Source organism: Balearica regulorum, chromosome 7 (assembly GCF_011004875.1).
Source record: "Balearica regulorum gibbericeps isolate bBalReg1 chromosome 7, bBalReg1.pri, whole genome shotgun sequence".
NCBI classification, from domain to species: Eukaryota; Metazoa; Chordata; class Aves; order Gruiformes; family Gruidae; genus Balearica; species Balearica regulorum.
Window position 1 is genome coordinate 33,154,570 of NC_046190.1, and position 22,467 is coordinate 33,177,036.

Here is a 22,467-nt window from a genome sequence, read left to right on the forward strand (position 1 = left end):
TTTGGTATGGTACAAACAACTAATTCCACAGGTGAAGCAGCAGGCACACCTGAGAGCCTGCCTGGCTCCCGGTAGCGATGAGGCCACCAGAGACACCAAGTTTAATACTACTGATGGAGATTTTTGTTGAGGTAGCCTCCTCTAGGCACTATATGTCACATCACACCCATGAAATAAATGCGGACAGTGTCTGTATAACTTGCCATGATGGGGTGGTGGATACCTGCTAAGGTACTGACTTTTGTTTCCTTCTTGTGCTCATGAGCAATCAAGGTGTTAACAGAGGCCTTGGATACTGCCACTTTTATCAATAAGTAACAACTTCTATAAAGTCCCATGAATTCCAGTGGGATAAATAAGGAGTAGCATATATTCTGCATAAACGAGGATATCGGAATCTGCACAATTAACTAACCTAAAAAACCCATCCAAATCAATCCTTTCTACTTTGTCCTTTTCTCTTTAATTATGAATGATTTTCAGTGAAAGATTAGGAAGATACTGAAATGAACAACAGTCAAACTGAGATTTAAAGTTGATAACCATGGTGGCACAATATATAATACATTAGACCCTTCAGCTGCCCAATAAGCTAAAATCCAAAACTGTGAATAAAACATAGCTGAACAACTGAGGTAAAATACATCTTTCAGGTCGTTAAACCATAAAAGGTTTTCTAAAATAATGCTCAGATGATAGTGACTATGCAGTACAGTAGGTCCTGTATCTTTCTGCAACTACATCATCAAAATAAAGTTTTAGTTATGGTACATAATATAAAGGCATTAAACTGCTTATGTACATCTCAGAGCGCTAAGAACGTCATGTGGATGAATTCACATTACTGAACAGTCATGACTTCTAAATAATGGAGAACTTCAGTTTATTGGCAAAATTATGATTTATTTTTTTTAAAATAAAAACATCCCAGAGTGAATTTTCTTTTCAATTTGTACAAGATTGTTTCAATCTAATTCTCCTATCCACATTAATCTCACTTGAATAAATACTAAAGAAATATTCTGTTGGATTTCCCTTTCAAGTTACCATACAGTGATTTCAACATTTGTGGAAAAAAAAAAATTAAAACAAAAGCTGACCTCTTCCATGGAGATTTGTATCTAGCCACCTCACGAAGCACTGGCCAACAAAGCAGAGCTCCACGCAAATACCGTGCTCAGGCAACAGACACACAAGAAAGATTTTTTAAAAAGTGTTATATGATCCCAAACATCCACCAGAGATGCCAGGGCTCAATCTGCAGAATGCCCAAAGCTCTCAGCTGAAGCTGCAGGGCTGGAGGATATTCGGATACCTTTGAAAACGAGGACATTGCTTTAAATTGTCTCATTTACATGCACTGACTTATCCTCTGAAGGCACCTATCTTTTTCCATTCAATATATAGGGCTATAGCCTAAGTTAGATAACTGAAGTCAGGAACTCTGTGGGGCAACTCCATCATCTCAGTTGAGCTCATTACCTGAATGTAACACATCCCAGACTAACAGGAAGCGTTATTTCATAGAGTTACTAAAAGGCTTAAGAGGTTTCCAACTCAACAGGCACGTTGGGCCCAGTCAAACCCTTAAGGCTTGATTCTCTATGCCTTTACAACACAGTCCTGCGCTAGCCCTACTGTCTCAAGTCAGTAAATCCCCGTTACCACTCTACCAGTGACCTAAACAGCTGTACGAGTTACTGCAGCAAATCCAGTCCTTTATTATCCACAGTTCCATTCAAATCAACATGGGAATATATCAATTCCCTTTGTATGTGAATTAAGTAAAATTATTTTTTAAATACAACTTACAACTCAGACTTTTTTCTTCTCTATTTCTCTTTTCTACCCACATCACCTACAGCAAGAACCTAGTTCTTAGCCCCCGTTCCAGTCAAACTAGGTTTGAGTCTAACACTCAGTTTTAGCAGGTGCTCAGTCAGTTCCACTAGTCAACAAATATTTTGGCTCTCAGTTACAAATATTTAGTGAATGGCCAAGCCAAATTTTATCAAAGTACCTGTCACATATTCTAAAGCAATCAATTCAGGCAAGGTTGAAATTAACAGTGCTTTGACTTTTGGCAAAGGGTTGAGTATTCATAATCAGGTAAAGAGGTTTGGTTGGTTGGTTTTTGGTTTGGGGGGGGTGTGTGTGTGTTTGGTTTTTGTTTGGGGTTTTTGTTTTTTTTTTTAATTGCTGTTCAAACATCATCTTTGAACTTTCTTTTGCTTCAAAAGTATCCATTTTCCCTAGAAGGGACATTTACCCCTCAGCTCTCCTCAAAAAAACCCAAATAAAAGCCAGCCTGGGTGGAAAACCCAGAAGGATAAAAGATTCCATTAGTACCAACCAAGTAGTTGAAACAGTATTGATTTACACTCACTGAGAGTCCAGCTCTAAATCTAGTCACTGAGCAATCTCCCTATAATGGCAAGGTCACCCATTGTTAGTCCTCTTCTTCCCCATCTCCTCCCACTGCAAGCTGGTAATATTAAGCATAACATGGTTTATAACCCAGACTGACATTTGCACAATAACTGATGGCCATCTGTTAGGGCGGCACAATCTTGAGGCATCAAGAAGGTGAAGAGGTAAAGCTGAAATGTTCTAAACCTGACTAAAAAAATGTAAATGTATAACAGTGCAAATTTTTTTTCTGGGTTTATAAATAAGAAAGTAACACTGAGCAGTACCCACTTCAAATGATGCTGTAGTGTTACCCACACAATACAATGCAATCTTTTCATTCCTTTGGAGGTCATCTTCAAAGAAGGAATTGTTTTTCCAGCTGAACAGAAACACTCTTTCACCACCAGACCCCATGCTTGTAAGAATTCAACACTGCTAGTAGATATCTCATCCACCAGTGTCCCTAAACATCTATCAAAAATATCTCTCAATTATTTAATTAGATTTGTCTTTGACAGAGCATTATGTCCAAAATCAAGGATATGATTAACGTTTTCCTAGTACCTAGGAAAGATTTGCTGACTTCAACAATTTTTCCTTCTGGCCCTAATCTACATCATCTTTCCATTTGCCATAGGTTACATTCCCAGATGTTAGAGCAACGTCTGCCTGGTTTGTGCCTTAACACAAATGAGCTAAGGAACAAACATTTGTGCCTGAGCTGTCTAGATTCTACTACGGTCAAGTTCAAATATTCAGAAGTCATGAAATAGACCTTGCTAATCCTGAGATTTTTTTTAATTTTTTTTTTTAGAAATCATGAGATTTAAAAAAAATTAAAAATTAGATGGGGATTCATACTTGCTATCTGAGTTAAAAGCCTTTAAAACTCACATTTCAAGTTTTACCTGATAACTGCTAGACTTGGTTCCGTGTGAAAACTGCATCAATTCCAACCTGAATTGCTTTTTAAATCACAGAGCAATTCATTACAGGAACATATACCTGTCAGAGAAAGAATTACCCGTTTTCCTTAAACCTGTTTAATTATCACTGTGAACTAAAACAGGGAAGCCACTTGCATTGAAACTAGTCTGCACACAACCCTTTGCTCAGGTTAATTGTGTGTGTGCAGATGGTGAATTTTTTCAACCTCATGAGATTCATACTGAAACCTTGACACAGCTGAGATCCATAAAACATTTGACAGCCCCAAGAGAGCTGGGGGACTTCCACTGTTTCCTTTCCCCTCAGCTAGGATATGATGCTGCCCTCCTGGCATCCCGCTGCCCCTGGGAGGTGTCTCTGGTTCTGCCACCTTGGGCAGTCCAAGCCATCTCCCATAGGCCCTCGCAGCTGGGAGGACAGCCCAGTCCCGGAGATGCACAAGCTCCTTGAACCCACATGAACAGCTGCACAGCTACAGGTTGATCATTCCTGACACAGCATTTCGATGTATACCCATTAGGAAATTGCAGGGCAATTTTTCACCTGAATGTTTTTAAGTTAAACCTTCAAACACTGGAGCCTTATGATGAAATTACCAGGATTTGTGACATTGGCATTCATTACTTTCCCTGCTGCCCCCAAGTTTGCAGCAGCAGAGGATGTGACAGGAACAGCCTTTAACATCTCAGATATGGCAGCAGCCAGGCTTTGCATTAAGATCAAGCTATTCTGCGTTCCCAAAAAACATGCTAGCTCCTGAGCACTACACACAAGTGGAAACCACTTCAGTTCTACTGAATATTGTATAAAACATAAATCATTCAGTATGTGCCAAGACCTCCCCTTCTCTTCTACTATGTACTAAACAGTGAGCACACACACAAAAAAATAAATTCGGAGATTTCACCTTTATTTTAGGAACAGCACTGACTAAGCAACTAATTTCTTTCCAGACATTATCGTAGGATAAACAATTTCTAGTTTTCACAAACCAAACTATGCACAACAGAGCTGCACTATAAGGAATCAAGCAAGCCACCCTATCAATCACTTATTATTAAGGGTGGCTTGGCTTGTTCTGTGATACCATTTACGGCTCAGGTCTGCCCTTGGGCATACTCAAACTATTTGCAGTGTAGGACACTGCACAACCATCCAGAGGCAGAACTGCTTGAAGCTGTAGTATAAACTTGAACAGAATAAAAGGGAAACCTGTATAATGCAGACCCTTCACTGTACTCACTTCACTTCCTGGCCCCATCCCTTTCTCTTACATGAATTAAACTATTTAAGCTCTGAACCTTCAGAAATATTTTTAATTCAGGCAGACAGAAAAAGCATGGTGGGACCACAGGGCACAGAAGCACAGCGTCTCTACAGAGCTAAGTGCGGCAATTTGAAAATATCTCACCTTGAAATTAAATGGTATTGGATACAGTACAGGAGGGGTTTTGTGTATATTTTTAAAAAGGTCATCTCTCATGTACAAGTATTGAAGCAAGCCTTAACAGAAACATTATTACACTGTAAATTGCTTAACTGGTCAAAAGCAGTGAAATATTACCCTCAGACTGCAATCCTCAAACTAAATAGGAACATAAATCAGCATGACTGTTGCTGGTATCATCAAGTCTAGGACACTGGGTGCTCCCACCAGCCTTACTTTCTAACTATTGGCTGCCTTCGTCTCCTTACTGTATAAATTATCCAGAAACATTAGCACTCTCTGCTGTTCCAATGTGATTGGAAGACCCTAAAGGATATTTCTGTATACTGCTTAAGCAAAGGGTTAGCTTTGTGCAGTATCATGTGATCAACAAAAAAAACCTCGAGTACTGCTTGCTTGTGGGTGGTGCAGAGGAACAAGAAGTGACTCACAACTCATAGTGGAAAAATTGGGGGGAAAATGTTTTAAATAGTCAGGAAAGTACAAAATGGCAAACCACAATTATTGGACTTCCTACGCCCTATGTACTGGGTGGCAAAACCATGTCTTTGCTATGAGAAGACTGATGCCCAAACATATAAATTTTAAGTAAAGCAATTGCTGCTTTTTGCTCTATTCTCCTAATAGAGAAAGCCTCTACATGCCCTGAACCTGCAAAGTCCTAAGGAAACCCAGAAAGAAACTGGAATAAGCTACCAAATTCCAGTGTGACATGAAGGGGCTGGGGAGGAACCCAGCAAAAGCCTTTGGTGGGGCAAAAGCTCTCTATTTTATCTCATTCTTAAGATGCAGAAATAAAACACTGAAAAAATCCACACATTTGAGATTAATAGGCTGATATTTATCCATGTGCCACTCTGGTTGCTAAGAGATTTCCTTTCTACAGCACTGTGTTGTATAAACAATAAAGCATTTTTGTCCACAAAGCAATTGTCTCACCTCACTGGATCAAGAGCCTCTCACTGCTACATCCCTTCTATATTGTTCTAATTACAAACTGTGAGAAAGCACCCTCACACAAAGACAGTATACAGATATGGTTGGGCATGCTATTGTTAAACTTGAGCACATTAAGTACAGCGTGGGCTTCCTGCATCATGAGTAGCGTTAGCTGAGAGACTATACATTTTATCTCACAAGCTATAGGTAGAGATGGGTTAACAACCTGGCTCCTAAAAATTCTTAACTGCTGTGGTAAATTTCACCTGGGGAGAAAAAAACCCACCCCAAGTTACATTACAGACCTGCACATAACCTAAAGAGCAGACAGGAAAAATATTACTAATTCAGGGCAGTTTCAAACAGCAGTGCCTCAAAATTGGCCCCAAAAATAGAATCTTATTTTCACACATTCCTTTATATTGGAAGATGATTCAGAAGATCTTTGTATATACATTCACACAGAAAAAATACCTACAGTTAACATGCTGCAGTACATTCGCTGCAGCCATCTAAACAGTCTCCTAATGTGCTCACTAGAACAGAAGGCAGTAGGTTTCTTGGTGCCTTTCCTTAGGTATAGTACTGCCACAGCAGAGAAAAAAAGAGAAAAGGGCAGGGAAATGCTGACTCTCACCCAACCGAAAGATGCACATATGTTAGAGGAAATCTACATGTCATTTAGGAAGCACATGCACTGCTTCTCTGAGCATATGAAGATTATCCAGTCCCCCTTAGGGGGATTTCACAAATGCACACAGAAATACTACATGCCCAGGTTTCCACTAAGACAACTGACTTCTTGATAGGTTCTTGGAAAATTATAATAAAATACAGCCAAAGACAAGAAATCACGGCAGGACCTTATTGCTATGGAGCAGAGTACAAGGTGTCATTTTTAAGGACAGAGCCACAGAACTGCCAAAGTGGCTGGCCTCTTTTATCTGTCATTATGCCACAAACCATAACTATTTTGCTTTATACCTTAGAGAGAAACAGGAAGACTGGAATCGCACAGAGGCTCCTGAATTGAACAATGAGCAATGCAGTGCCTACTGAATTTTTCGGGTCCTAGTGTGCTGAAGGGTTTTCTGCAGCTAAGACAAATCTACAGCAGAGAAAAAACAGGCTCTGCAATCCCAGTCACATATTTCCCTAACAAAAGAAAGTTGATAATAACAGATTGTTACAACTCAATTCTGTAGAACAGCTTACCCTTAAGAAAAAAAGGGAACAGTGAAACACCTTATTTCTGTAACATTATCCCAAAAACGGATGTTTCAGAAGCCAAACATGTGACACAGTCCCAACACAAAGAAAAAAAACCTGCCTCCATACACATCGCCTTAAGTACATGTATGTACGGCTAAACTATTATGCTGTTAAACCTTTGAGAGAGCTCAGCATTTAACCTCACATCACAGTTACAAACTATTTTCAACTCACTCACAGTTTGCATATCATGGTAACACAGGTGATTTATCTAGGAAATGAAAGCACACCTTCTGCATCATCACTGCAATCAACTAATATCCAATTAAACATTCAATTGCTTTGCAAACCCCACAGTCATAGTTATCAATGCTATTTTACAACGTTAACAAATTACTCAGCTACCAAGTTACACGCAAGAACAAGCTTTGATACTTCAATTGCAAGGTAAGAAAATTAAAACAAAAGAAACCCTGTCAGAATTTGGCACAGATCTAGATACCTTTTTCTTCCGATCCCGGGATCTTTTCCTGTGTTTTCTTTTTTTCTCAGTCTCTTCATCAGCATTAATTTCTAAATCCCTGTTTTTCTTTAACTGTGATGCTGCGTGAGCCATAATGCATTAAAAATCCTTTACAACAATGCTCCCTTGGAAAAGGTGATTTCCTCAGGCACCTTTAGCCAGCCCTTACAGCAACTGTTCCAGTGATTGGAAGGAAATCTGTGACCAGAGCCAGGAACACATTCAGGATTCAGAATCTCACAGAAGCTTGCAGTCACTATAAAAATACATAGTTGCAGATTTCTTCTTATACCTTTCTGTACCTGAACCTTTATAAAACAGTGCAGCCATCGTAATGCATTTAACGTAATGAAAAAGACAGCTGGGACAGAGAAAGCTGTATTATGGCTGTATCCCCTGCCACCAGCTGGAAGTGTCTAAGTGACTCCACTGTAGGGGGAATGCTGAAAAGAAGCGCTTTCTATTAAAAAAAATTCCAGAACAATAACATATGCTGTATTGTATTTTCTTCACTAATCCTAAAGCATGTTTTTAAAACCTATTTAAAAATGCAGTGGTAATGATGTACATTTCTCAGCTAGTTTTGTATGGTAAGCCATTTAACCTATAATGAAATGGAGCAGCTCCTACTTTAGGTTAACTGCTGATGGTGACAAAAAAATAAAATAAAAATTTCTTTTTACCATGGAGACCCTGACTGCATTATGCAGAAAACAATGCATGCATTGCCGTATCTTAACAGTGTGTCCTTTATACCCATTTTTCAATTCCAATACATTTTGTGAGAGAGGATTACAGAAAGCCCTGTTGTCTTTTTTTCCTTTTTTTTTTTTAAACATACTTATTACAACACATCTTACAGAAAGATAGATGCAATCACACTAGTGTGTGAAACAGGCATTTAATTCATGGGAGATTTCCTGGCACCGTTCTTTTACGTGGTCAGAAAGGGAAATCAGCGCTCTCTCCATGTAGTTGGAAATGTACTTTTAGGCTTTTATGTCAAGGCTTGCTTCAATCATCTTACTATTTTTGCCACCTGAGTCCTCAATGACTGCAGCTTTTGAATATTCATTATGGGAGGTAAAATAGCAGCAGTATTAAGGCCTGCAGGAGGATCTTTTACTAGGATGAACACAGAGCAAGCATCTAGTAAATAAGGAACCTTATTTTTTCTACACAAATATGAACAATCAGCAGCTTGCCTTGAGATTGCTGGTTTCAACCTTTCCTAGTATTCCTAGTAGCATACTTCGCAGTAAGGAAGATTAGCATTTTAAGGCAGTCTGATTTCTTTCAGATAAGAACCAGTCTCCACAAGTGAAACCAGTGTATTTTACATGATACTAGCATTTATTTCCAGACGGAAAAAAAACAGAATTTGCTGTAAAAAGTTAAATTTGAAGTGCAATTAGCCATATCATATTGAATCTTCAGAGTGTAGCACAAAATCCAGAGGTCTCACGAGTTTATAAATATTCTTCCCCTGAACTTGAGAGAAGTTTTCTGAATCCAGGTTGTTGAGTTCCAGTGACAAGCATCCATTGCTTTAGTTTTCACATAACATGGCTAAAAGTAAAATAACCCTTTAAATCTCCAAAACAGAAACTGCTTTGAACACACTATATGTTGTCCAAAAGGCAGCACATAGTGCACTGCTTGTCTACTGTTCACAGGCTAACAAACTAAGTTTAAAAAGTTGTTTATTTTGGAATGCCTTTTAAGAAATACTCAAGGATGGAGACCACAGTTACATGACCTTAGGGACCTTGCTTCCTGATGCAGTAAAATCACAGGTTCCTGTCTGTATCCAAAACTCCCCATACCACACACCAACATGTACCTCTCCCTACTCCTCCTCCAGATCTGAAAGGTTTCTGAAGACTTATATAATGTTGTCTTTGGAAAGTTGTGGAAAGAGGAACGTTGCGTTTGGGCAATGCCTGGTTTTGAACCAGAAGAAGAAAATTCCTGCTTCTCCACATGCTGTAGAAGCTTGAATAAACATATTTCTATTTTTAAAGATGCAAAGAGTATACTCAAAGGACGCCCAAAGCATGCTTTCAACTGTAAGGCAAGGAGCATAACTGCAAGCAGTCAAAGGCCACATTCAGGCAGGTATCTGGATTTTGGCCCAGCTCTTCAGTGAAGCACAGGGCAGCAGTGAGAAGACTGTATTGTACCACAGGAGCCCTGCTGGAGAGGGGAACTGGGCAGAGCTGCTGACTTAGGGGGTCTAGAGAAGGTATCTCAAGGAGGCTGGTGGAGAAACTCTCAAGTTTCAATGGGAAACAGAAGACTGCCTTGTGCTCATTGAAAGAATAAAAAAAAAAAGCACCCAAGGCTTCACTTTCTACCTCACAAGCTGCCTGCATGACCTTGGCAGTTATTTTCTCTCAAGCTCAGTTGTTTCTCTGTAAAATAAAGCTGACATTAGTTTCCCTGTCTGACAGAACGCAGTTATTAGCAGTGGTTAGAAAATACAGCAGGACCAGAACTGAAAATGGATTAAATGAAATTCAGTGGAGTTGGATCCCTGTTATTCCTAGCACATTTCCATCTGGATTTGGAAGACTCATGAGCCTTTTGCCTTAGGAAAACAACTTCTTATTCGAGCCACAAATGAAGCGAATGCTGCTGTCGTTCACCACTTGCTAGCTAATTCGGTGACCTTCCATAAACCTTTTAACCATACTAAACTGTAATTTATCCCTAAATAACCTCATTAAATGGAAATACAAATAACGCATTATAAAGTCTTATATGTTTAAAATACTCAAAGCATACTTTTTAAAGTGTTGGCACAGAGAAAAACACACACATACACAGGTTAAAAGCCCTAACACTGCCTTATGCACAGGCCATATTCTATGCAGGTAGAAAGCAGCCCAAGCTTTTATTAATGAGAATAATTCTAACAAATGAGGATAATAAGTGAACTCACCCAATCCCTTGAGATATGCATAAGTGCAAGGATTTTATCTGTCAGCCAAGCCTGCTTCATCCCAAGTATCTTTTCAGCTAATTAACCAACTGGACCAAACACATAGATGTTTTTATTATGTGGATTACAATCCCTGCTTGAACTGCAGAGTCCAAACTCCTCATGAATTAGATTTCAGGAAGAAAAAAAATGCCTTTTCAAGCTAGGATTTTGAGAAAATTGTGTCTTAGCTAGTAAAGCACCAGTCCAAAAAAAAAAAGGAAGATCCCTTATATTTGGAGCAATACAAGGGAGACTGTGTTGCTTGCAGGCTGGAAAAGTCTCAAACAGAAAAGAGGTTACAAAAACGTGTGAGTAAAAGATTCAGACCCCTGTGAAAAAGAGACTGTATATGTACAACTTCTGCTTTTGGGGAAATGGTGAACTGGCATCATTCACTAGAAGGTGATAGGGCATTGCCAGACAAAAGTTGGATGAAGCGTGAAGGTTTTCATGCCAGATATGTCATAACTCACTTCAAGGGAATTAGGTACTGGAAAAGTTCATTAAGTGCTTCTTTTCAGACTTCAGTAAAATAATTAAGCTATTTGATTTCACCTTTAATTACAAAGTTAATGAAATGCCAATGAGTCTTTCAGCACAATCCATAGGGTCCTGATAAAGTTATGGAGAATGATAAACTGTATCTTACTTGAACAATAGGAAATTTACACTTTCTGTGAGTGCAAGGATAACATCTACTTAGCTTCATCTACTCAAAGTTGTAATGGCTGAGAACTGATTTTATCAACTTGAAAGTGCGTCATTTGGTTTAGTTTAACCTGCTAGTCCCACTGTTAAAACTAGATTCAAGAGACTGCAAAATGGCATTAGCACGTAACATTGAGACAGACCTTGAAAAACCACAAGAAATTATAGGGATAGGAAAAGTGTTTGCAATCTAATTATTGGAGTTAACATCAATTAGCAGCTTATGGAGTAAAGATGGTACCATCACTTATACATTTAAATAATTATGCAGCACAAAAAAAAAAAAGAAAAAAAAAGATGAGACAATCATTAAAATATTGGTTTACTAAGAATATGCCAAAAAAGCTCTTTTAGGGAAGATGGAACACCATAGAAACATTTGATATTTACATTATTTAGATCACTATGGATCAAAGAAGGCTTATAATCACATGCAGTGCTAGTAGGTCACTATAACTCTTACTGGTAAACAAAGTATGTTTACATTCCCAAAGACAAAAACAAACATTATAGGTAGAATAAAAAGAGCAAAGGAAAGGAAAACACATGAAGAAAAATAAAGCCAATTCTTGTTAGGTTACTCTTACATTCTTAATCTCTGAGTTGTCTGGTACAGAACAAATAGAGTGGAGTCTATCCAGAGCCCGGCTCTGGATTATTTTGTTGAGAAAAGCAGTGGAAGTGAGAAGAAAAACAGAAGAAAAAGAACAAGGCATACTAGAAATAAGGGCAATATCAATTTACATGAAAATAACACTTTAGGAGAAGACTAAGCAGAAGAAATAAGAGTTCTGGTTAAAAAAAAAAAAGCTGTGTGAAAGTTAAGTCACAAAAGAACTCTTTAAAGGAATCTCGTCAGATTTGTCTGCTCACATGTTAGACTAGCAGGTCTTGTATCTCAAAACCAAACCAACAAGATTAAAAGCTTATTTAGCATCTAGTTTTACTTTTATCTCCTTTTCACACATCTGATGTCAGGACAGGATGGACCCATCTCCAAACAGGCAGAAAATCAAGGTCACTAAGTAGCAAATGAATAGAAAATAAGAAAGTTAAGGCTTGTTTTGCCCTTCTGTTTTGTTGCATTGGGCTTCCCCCACCACCTGCCTCTTCTAGCAGAATTCTGTTTTGGCAGTAACAATCCCAGAGAAACTCTGAGGAAACATGACAGGGTCAGAAAGGGATGCATGCACTACATGGAGAGGAGAGAAATATCTAACTTGCATTTTATAGACCACGTTTATAGTGCTCGCCTCAACTTCTTCAAACTTATAGTGTAAAATTTGGAACTTTATTGAATTGTGGGTTTTTTCTTATTTGACTTCTTTATGGCACAACGGTATTAAAAAAAAAAAAAAGCTTTGGAAATAACAGAAATTCAGGGATGCAGTGATAATGGCCAGATATTTGAAACTGAGGGTATGTGTACTGTCCTACCAAGAGGCTTACTACTTCTTAAATGAACCTGCTGATCTCACTGGAAATTGAAGTAGAAATGCTAACAATTGTAAATGTAAAAAACCTCAAAATAAAAACCTTAAAACCCCCAAACACACCCACACAGAAAACAGTCATGGAATATGCTTTTCATTAAGCACTCTCCAGACATCACCTGCCTTCTGAGCTCAAACAAGCTCTAAGCAGCAATCACATTCGAGCTCACAGAATTAAGTGCAAAATGACTATTCCTCTGTGCAGGGATGACACAGTTTGGTTAACTGATGAAGTTATACCTCCTGTAGTCCAGACTCCCAATATAAGGATGGGTGACGTGAATTTGTCACTAACTTCCAGTTTGAGGCATGACATTTAAAGAAAACAACTGCCGATTTTAGTTTGCCTTTAAGACTTACATTGTAAATCAGGACAGTTCAAAAGCTGACTCAAGGCTCAGTGAACCCATGGCCCTAGGGGCAGACAAAACAGGACAATAAATCTTCAACTGTCCCAGGCCACGAGCATGATAAATCTGCCTGCAAACAAACCAGGAGAAAGAAACAATGCGCTCATGCACTAGCACAGTAGAAAGTGTGACTATAAAAGACTGCGGAGTACTCAGGATCTGGAGATTATCATCCTTCACTTTCAAAACAATATAATTTTGTCTGAGGCCTATACAGAGAAAGGGAGCTAAAAGTGACAATTTAATATTAACTATTCTGTGAAGATTGTGTAAAGAGTTTCATCTCTGACTCATAACAAACTAAGAAAAAGATACCAGTGTATCTTATTTATAGAGGCACACAAATTGGAAGAAAGATTTTGAGTGGGTTTGTGGATGGATTTGCAGAGGAGCCCAGGAAATGTATCCGATTGCAAGGAACACAGTAAGAGTAAGATATGTAATCACTAAATTATTGATGAATTAACACACAGAAAACTTTCTTCCTATTCTTCCTCCACCAAGGATATTGTTACAAACCTACATTTACTAATAACCATTGAAATTATACAAGCGTGTGCTTCTAGAAAAGGTTTTTCTACATTTTCCCCTGCAATTCAAGTAGACTACAATCAGGGCTGAAATTCACATCTAGAGTATTGGTATCTTAGGGATGCTGACAAAGATCACTCTATGACATGGTAGTAAATTGGTTTCAAACATTTTAATGGGTAGAAGTTATACCCAGGACTGACAGTAGATCACAATGAGTGACAAATTTTTCAACCCTTCTTTGGAGCTACTCAATAACATTCTGAAACCATAAATTCAGTATATTAACATTGCCTAGATTCCTAGTTTCATAGTTACTCTCTGCCTGGTCCACTGTGCTCTCCTAGTTTTGCTACTGCAAGCCCCAGTACAACAGGGGGACCAGGAGGTCAGTAGGAAGGTGCTACATGGCATAAAACTGAGAGTTTTGGTCTGGGAATTGTTAGATGCCTCTGCAAATTATACCACCGTGGCCAAGAAAAGCCATCCTGCCATATAGGATTAAGTGCAAAAGTAGGCTTTGTTTCAGTTTTGTACTCTCACCCACATAATTTGAGCACTATCTGTGATGTGAGGGGAGGATCTATCCCTTCCTGGTGAGCTTCAAAAAAAGAAATGCAAAAAAAACCAAAAACCATTCATCAGGGTCTTCTGGTTCAGACTGAGTGGACAATTAATCACTGCTGCATCTGTTAACTTCTGCTCCAACACATGAAAGCAATAGCCAATTCTTTAACACATCCAGTGAACACTGAGCCCATGGAGGGGTTTCCTTCAACATAAGAAAGCAGATACCAAAGAGATCCTTACATGGCTTTCAGCAGCACCTCTGCCAGGTCATCCAGTCCCCAAACTGATACAAGAGGAGTTATTCCCTGCTTGTCTCAGATGGAAAACACTCTGTCTCAGGGTGGTTTAAAAATAACCTAAAACAGCAGCCCAAAATGTCTTTGTGGTATTTTAAGTTTCTCAGCATCAAGTCCCCACCTGCTGTCCCTTTTTTTGAGCAGGAGCAGTCTCATAATAATAAAAGCTATGTAACAAGCCATACCACTGCAGAACTGAGATACCTGCAAAGGTGTCAATAAGTGAATCTGCTTAAGCAAATGAAGCTGCCAAACAAAGAGTAGGATGGGACCAACAGTCACAAAGAGATATAACACCTTTGCCTGTATTTAATAGATCTTTTTCCAGTGCCCTTGGATTAGTGTGATTTGATTTTTGTTAGGTTTCAGTCAAAAATATATACTTTAGGCTGGAAGAAATTTTGATTAAGTGAGCCTCCACATAAATCATTACACAATGTGTATCCAGGGCTAGTAAGCCTCTTTGCCTTAGGAACATACTGTGATTATAAAAATATTACTTTACCTTCCCTACCATGACACAGCCAGAAAAGGAAAAATACATATAACTTTGGGCAAAGGCAGCACTTGATCGCCTTACGAAATGGGTTATTTCCCCCACCCGCCTTCAACAGTAGGGAGCTGCACTAAATGACCCAATGCCTGTATATTTTCCTGTTGCCACACTCTGCGGATCAAGAACAGCTTACTTATTGTTTTATTTTGAAATAAAAAGTTGCTGAATAAGTGCAACAAAGGACCCATCTGAAAAGGTCACAAGAAAGGCTTTCTTTGAAGTTTCCAGCATTTCCCAGTTGCCTTGAGACTTTCAACTGTATAATTTTTTGTTGAATTTCTGTGGTGCAAAAATACAGCAAGTACAAGAAAAATGGTTCCTTGACTTGTTTTGTATGGTAGGTACTTTTCATTTTTAATTAGTCTGAACTACTTTCATATGCAAAAATTCCACTACTAACACACATTATTCCTAAGATAAGGAAAACAGGTACACGTGAGCCAATGAGAGAGCGCTGCAGTTTCAGTTCCTTTCCTGTTCAGTGCCACACTTCCACGCTGGACCTAGGCTCCCTCAACAGGTACAGAGGAAATATTTACTAACTCTGACCTTAATTGCAGACTTCCCATTTTAGCAAACTAAGTGCAGAATTTTCAGTGAAGACCCTAGTTCCTACCAATATACACACAATTTATTAAGTTTTAAGGAAACTTTCAAAATGAAAATACAAAGAAAAAATCTTCAATCCACTCCAGCATAAAACACTCATTTAATTAGACTCCTTAATTATTCATTATTCCTTTTCCTATGTTCGAATGACCATCTTTGTCTCATTCCCAAAGGATCCTCTCCATAATTAAGTCAGGGAATCATTAAAATCTCAACATGCTGCTCGAGTAAGATTTCAGCACTGTAAGTGTTCTGCACACTCTATGCAGCAGTGACTTGACTTTTATAGGAAAAAATGTAAAAAGCAGAATCATTAACAATCAATAACAAAAGGCAGAAGGTTATAAAATGCCTGTTTTTCAGATTATATTTTCCTCATTTTCCCATAAGTAAATTCATACACCCATCATAAAATCGACAAGTTCACACGTAAAACAATTGTATGTGAAAATTCTCAGTTTTCTGAAAATAACAACCAATGCCAAAGATCATTCAGGGTCATTGTAGAAACAGAGATTTACATTTTATTTAGCAAAATAAAATGTAAAAGTCCAGCTATTAGAATTTCAGTGCTAAAATCCTGCTGGAACAAGTTCTTGGAGCAAGAAAAATAACTACCAGAGAGCAGTCAAAAGCAAAAAAAAAAAAAAAATCACTGCCACTACAAAAATTCAGAAATGTTGTTTATGCATAAATTTCACATAAAGCTATTCATGTCCACAGGAGGCCAAGTTCTTTCTTGGCCTGGCAAGAGCAAGCTAGCATATGAAAAAACCCACTTACCTGTATAATAATTATAATTATCACAGAATAGGTGCATTGATGTGGTGCCTGGAAACCCAGGTAAAATTAGTGTCCTATTCAGAACAACATAGTAAGAAGCAACTCCTGCCCTGATCTGTTTGTAAGCTAAATATACAATACACAGGAGGTGAGGAGGAACATATTACTCCTGCTTTAGAGAGAGGTAATTGTGAAGAGGAGATTATGACATTGAAGGGGGTTTGTTTTGTTTGTATTGTATGGCAAACTGAACATACGTTAACAGAAGGCAAATATCATACTGGGGATGTAAAACCAGAAGTAACAGCCTTGAAGATATAGGAAAGAAATCTCTCTCCTACACAGCTTTGCTTGGGTCTCAGCTGGAACACTGTGTCCTATTTCAGGCACTAAATTTCTAGGAAAAAGTTGTCAGCTGGAGATGTGAAGGATTTATTGCTTTAACTCTGAAATCACTCATCTTCACAAAACAATGCTGAATGCTTCTCTGAATCTGTAGTTAGTAATAAATAGTTTTGGACATGCATATTCACACACACATGCTTAGCAAAGACAAATACCAGTCAGCACTGCAATCTTGCTCCTGTGCCACCCTCCCACCTCTTCTTCCTTCCCCCCAAAAACAGGCAAACCCGTATGATTGGATGCAAACCTTCATAAGAATTAAAGGTGCAATACTTGTACCTGACATTCTCATAAGCAAGGTAAGGGACACATGACTATGAAAAGATTGTTAGATTAATCCAAGAGGGGTCTGGTAACTGAACTCAGAAATGAGATGTTAACATTCATTATCAAAATGGACAGATGTTCTGCAAGAGTCTGTCCTGGCTTTGCATCTCTCCACTGTTTTCATTACTTGGATAATATAAAAGAAAGTTTGTTACCAATGCAGACAACAGAAAACTACAAGAAGCATATGCATGTTAAAGAGAGAAATTTTAGATCAAAATGATAAATAAGACCAGGGGAATAGTTTGAGGAAAAAACCAGCCAAAACAGATTAATTTCAGGGAGAGTGACAAGGAGGAAAAACAAACAAACCCATTTGCACAGGCTAGGAAACAAGCAGTTAAGACTGTTCTTCAGCACGGTCTGGAGGGTATAAAACATTGCAAGTTCGACATGGGACAAACAGCACAGTATAGAAGTATAGCCTGCACAATAAAACAATCTTTCTCTTCTATTTAACATTTGCAAAGCTACAGATATACTGTGACTGACTTTTGCAATTCTGCTTCCAGAAAGATAGGGATATTTGGAAAACAAGAGCAATCAGAAGTCTGGAAAACACAACCTCATTTAGCCTAAAGAAAAGATGACTAACAGAACATGGCAACAGTCCTCAAGTCCATCAAATGTGGAAGGAAATGCTCTGTTCCCCACTATTACTATGGATAGTAATAGAAGTAAAAAGTTTAAATTGCAGCAACATAGATTTGGGTAAGATACTATGAAAATTTTTAACAGTAAGAATAATGAAGCTCTGCAGCAGAATGCAAGAGTAACTTGGTAACTTCACCACTGATCTTTAGGAAACGGAGGATGGAGCACCTCTCCTATGAGGACAGGCTGAGAGAGTTGGGATTGTTCAGCCTGGAGAAAAGAAGGCTCCAGGGAGATCTAATTGCAGCTTACCAGTACCTGAAGGGGCCTACAGGAAAGATGGTGAGGGACTGTTTATCAGGGAGTGTAGTGACAGGACAAGGGGTAATGGGTTCAAGCTGAAGGAGGGTCAATTTAGATCAGATGTTAGAAAGAAATTCTTTACTGTCAGAGTGGTGAGGCACTGGAACAGGTTGCCCAGGGAGGTTGTGGAGGCCCCATCCCTGGAAGTGTTCAAGGCCAGGGTGGATGAGGCTTTGGGCAGCGTGGTCTAGTGGAGGGTGTCCCTGCCCACAGCAGGGGGGTTGGAACTAGATGGTCTTTAAGGTCCCTTCCAACCCAAACCGTTCTATGATTCTATGATTCATACTCTACAGAGGTTTATGAAAGTCAGCAAAACACCACAAAAGCAAGAAAACGTGCATAGTTCCTTTGCAGGAGGCAAGTGCTGAACACTATCAAAATTGTTTGTACTTAGAAAAAAACCCAAAACCAAACAAACACGAAAGCAGCCCTGAATCTGTGTCTTGTGGGTCAGACAGCCCCCCCCAAATAGCACTCCCGAAACAACACGTGCCTGCGTTCTAAACACGTGATGTACTTAATGCAACTTAATACCTAAGTGAGCATTAGAAGACTAATGTGTAAGTAATTGTCTAAAACATAAAAATGCCAACTACATTATCAAATGTATAAATGTTTGAAGAAACTGAGAGCTGCTGTCTCCCTGCCACATTCCTAGACTAGAAATCTGGAGATACTAGATATTTACAAGGCTAGTTATCTGGCCATTTACAGACAAAATCTTGGCAATATAAAATTCTAACTATGACCAGAATGGAAACTTTACAGCTTCTAAAATACATGTTTGGATCCATTTAACAATGTCTATGTCAGTGACACTCAGGACCGTCCTATGATCACCATACCAAGAGGACCACAGACATCCCAGCTTCCAAAAGGCTGTTCTTAATTCAACCTTACTGTGACAGCACAAAACTAGTTTAATTCAGTGTTGTATACTTTAATAAAATTAGACAGTTAGAAATGTATTTTCAGTTCCTAATATAAAATCTATGACTGTTAGCATGCTTCAACATATCAGAATCATTTCATGCAGATAACAGAGCTCCAGAGGAGAATAGCGATGTGTCTGAATTATTCTGGTGAGTTTGAAAGTCTTAAAAATTTATTTCTTAGTGTATCTAACATAGAATTTTAAAAATGTAAAATTAGTTCATGGGTTTAAAAATGAAAAGGAATTAAACATAATAAACTATGTGAAATATACAATAGAGCAGACTCCTCGGCATAACTTACAGGCACATTACAGAATCCTGCTCTAAAAAAAATAGTGGGAGCCCATTAACTGTCCATTTAAAACTGAGCTAGAAAATACAGAAAAGAACTGTAAAGAACAATTCTACATTGTCAGGAAAATGACTAAGATGATCTAATAGGCTTTTTTCATCTCTTATCCTATCATCACATTTTGATTACTTCTGTGAGTAGAAGTCCTAAGCACCGCTTTTGTCTTACACAAGAAGATATTCTGTTCTACCACACACACAAAATCGCAATTTTATATAGACTTTTTAGAGAGTACAATATTTTTGGTGTTAAATTGCAAAAGCACTACATAAAATTACAGAGTAGTTAATAATATGTATCTGCTAAATATATATTACATAATTTAAAAGCAGAAAAAATTCTAAAGTTTAGTTTGTAGCCTTAAAGCTGCTTTCTAGACTTATAATATATATTCTGAAGGGTATTTGCAGGCTACATGAATACAGGCTAACCAACGTGCAAGTTAGAGGCCACAATCCAGTACAAATGCAGTATGAGTAGCTGTGTAGTTTGGCAGATGCTACAGATACAGTGATAATGAAAAACAAGTTTTGAACTGCATCACAAGAACTGTGCATTTGTGACCAGTAAATGAACAACTTACTATTCGGTGGAAAAAAAAAAAAAGGCAGCACTAATCGGAATCAGTCAGTTCGCATAGACTTCCAGTGTGTAGGCTGAATAATTGTCTCATCATGATAATAGCCTTTATGATAACCATGATCTCACCATTGCACTCAAAGATCCAAAGTGCTGCCGGTACTCTTATACCCACAAGGCATGCTCAGTCTTTGCATTTGAAGAAAATCCTACTCTGCAGCTTCAACCCTTGGCTGTTAATGCAGGCAGGGTATAATCTTGTTATTTTTCATGCTTGTGCTTTTAAACCACAAAACCTATAGATTTTCTTTGTAGACAGAAAAGCACAGACTGGAATTTCTGTTGTTATGAAGACACCTCCAATTACATCATTATTTCAAAACAAATAGAGTTGTCAAGCAGTAATAAAAAATTAGCAGTGTGCACCTCAAATAAAATAAAAATTGAGATGCAATCTTATTTTCTGTAGCTCATTTTTTCCACCTACTTTCTGCTTCACAAAAGTAGCAGGTTACAGTGTATTCTGCACTGGGACCAGGGTGTAAAACATGCCTTTTGCCACCACTTGCCTCTCCTTCCTATCTTACTGGAGGCCTGAAGCCATCTATTTTTAAGTGTAGTTATATTGTTTTCTCTAGTTTAACAAAGGAATGAAAATTAACACCAGCCATAGGTCTGATTAAGCATGCAAACTCAGGCAAAAAGGGAGCAAGCATTCACCAGGATTCCATCAACAACATCCAAGGCAAAATCCAAGGTATGAAAAAGAAAGGCGGATGAGAATTTTTCGTTCCTGTTGGATAGGCAAGAACACCCATGCTGCAGTGTATTCACACTGCATACCAACACGTGGTCTGTCTTTGTTTCTTCTAAAATGGGGCGGAAACTACTGTCTCCATGATAAATGTATTACAAACAGCATACCCACATAACTGAAGCATCACTTTTTGCTGTAGTAAGATATGTATTTAGTGGCGTAGCAACTGAGGTCCCACACAAGGACGAACCAAGGGAGAGAGAAGCACTTTAACTTGCAACAACTTAAAAGCACTGGACAAGATTTGTCATCAAGTACAAACTGATGTCAGGGAAGGCTGTGGACTACTGCCAGCTGGACTTCTACTCTACAGCCTCATTCCCACCTACTTTAAGCACTGGATAGTCAGTGTTGCCCTCCAAAACTTTACAAAGTGTCTATTCTTTTTAGTTTTTACAGTATGTGAAGTCTCAGACGGCACAGCCTTATTGCAGAAGAGAACAGCTGCCACGGCATCAGCATACGCCAGTTCCTGGAAGGCTGCTGGAGCCGGGCTCTGGGTGAGCCCGACCTCCCTGACCAAGGCTGACTACTGCTGTCTGCAGAAAAAGAAAAGCTTTCTGGCAGTTTGTTGCCATGCTGTCTGGAGTATGGGCAGGCCTGCCAGTACATGAAAGATATAATTAGAAGCCACTCCAAAGGACACACTTTTATCCTTAAAAAAAATTAAAATCATTATTATATGAATTACATATTCAGTTGGATGCACATGTTTTACTTTAATACTTCACCACCACCTAAGCACAATGACAGCAAGATTAAGGACAGTTTGTGGAACAACAGCTCTCTGTGTTTTTATTTTAATTAATTAGCCCAGTAATATGTAAACAGGAAGATGAATTTTCAATTTCTTGCTCGGGTAACCTTCAGGATATCTAGAAAAGATCACGGTGAGTCAGGCTGCAGCCCTCAATGTTCTGCCTTCACTTTGCAGATTTTTGGACAGATCTTTATTCCCTCAGTGGGGCAACTTCTATTTTCCATTTTACAAGCCCCAAGTATGAAAAGTAATTTACATGATGCCAAAACTGGAAAGGCCCAAAGGGAATTTTGAAGCCAAAACCAATGGAGATTCGGAAAAATGCAATGTCTTTTGTATAGGAAAAATCCAGTTTATCAATACAGCCAATATTATCAGATCATATGAAGAACCTGATAGAAACTCCCTACACACAAAAGGCACTCTTACTCTTTCCATGTTCTACTGCTCTCCAAATGGAAGCTGTGGAAACACAGATGATCACTGCCATAAGTGCATCAGCAAAAAGTACACTTAAGTCAAATGAAGGAAGATTTTATCAATCAGAACTAGCAAGACATCTCTCCCTGACCCAGAAGAAGAAAATAAGGATAGCCTTCTACTTTGCTCCTTGTGGTGTTTTTCTATGTGATGTTTTGACATGTCAAAAACATTTTTAGAAGCTCCAATTACAACTTGCATTTAAAAGAAAAAAAAAAAACATATACAAGAGACCCTATTGTGCAAAGGTGTCCTATAAGAATACTTAAAGGATCTTGAAAGCTGCACAGTGGGGTATTTAATAAGTAGCAGGTGGTTTTTTAAGCTCCAAGCACAAATCAAAGATGCTCCTCTTCGTCTATGTTACCAAGTCTGCTAAGGAAAACATCAAAATCATACACATAAACGTGGTGAGTAGCCACCCAAATATAT

General features: G+C 38.5%; 1 protein-coding gene across 11 annotated transcripts in view; it reads right to left on the minus strand.

The window, feature by feature from the left end:
• ANK3 (ankyrin 3) overlaps positions 1–22,467 on the minus strand; it is a 369,687-nt gene that overhangs the window by 200,401 nt on the left and 146,819 nt on the right. For 6 of the 11 annotated variants that reach the window (XM_075758814.1, XM_075758813.1, XM_075758810.1 and 3 more), the window contains exon 1: positions 7,461–7,896. The exons of the other annotated variants lie outside the window; for them this stretch is intronic. In XM_075758814.1, the coding sequence (XP_075614929.1) occupies positions 7,461–7,574 (114 nt within the window). In that variant the 5' untranslated portion in view covers positions 7,575–7,896. Of the gene's footprint in view, positions 1–7,460; positions 7,897–22,467 lie in introns of those variants that run through there. 11 annotated transcript variants of the gene reach the window in all.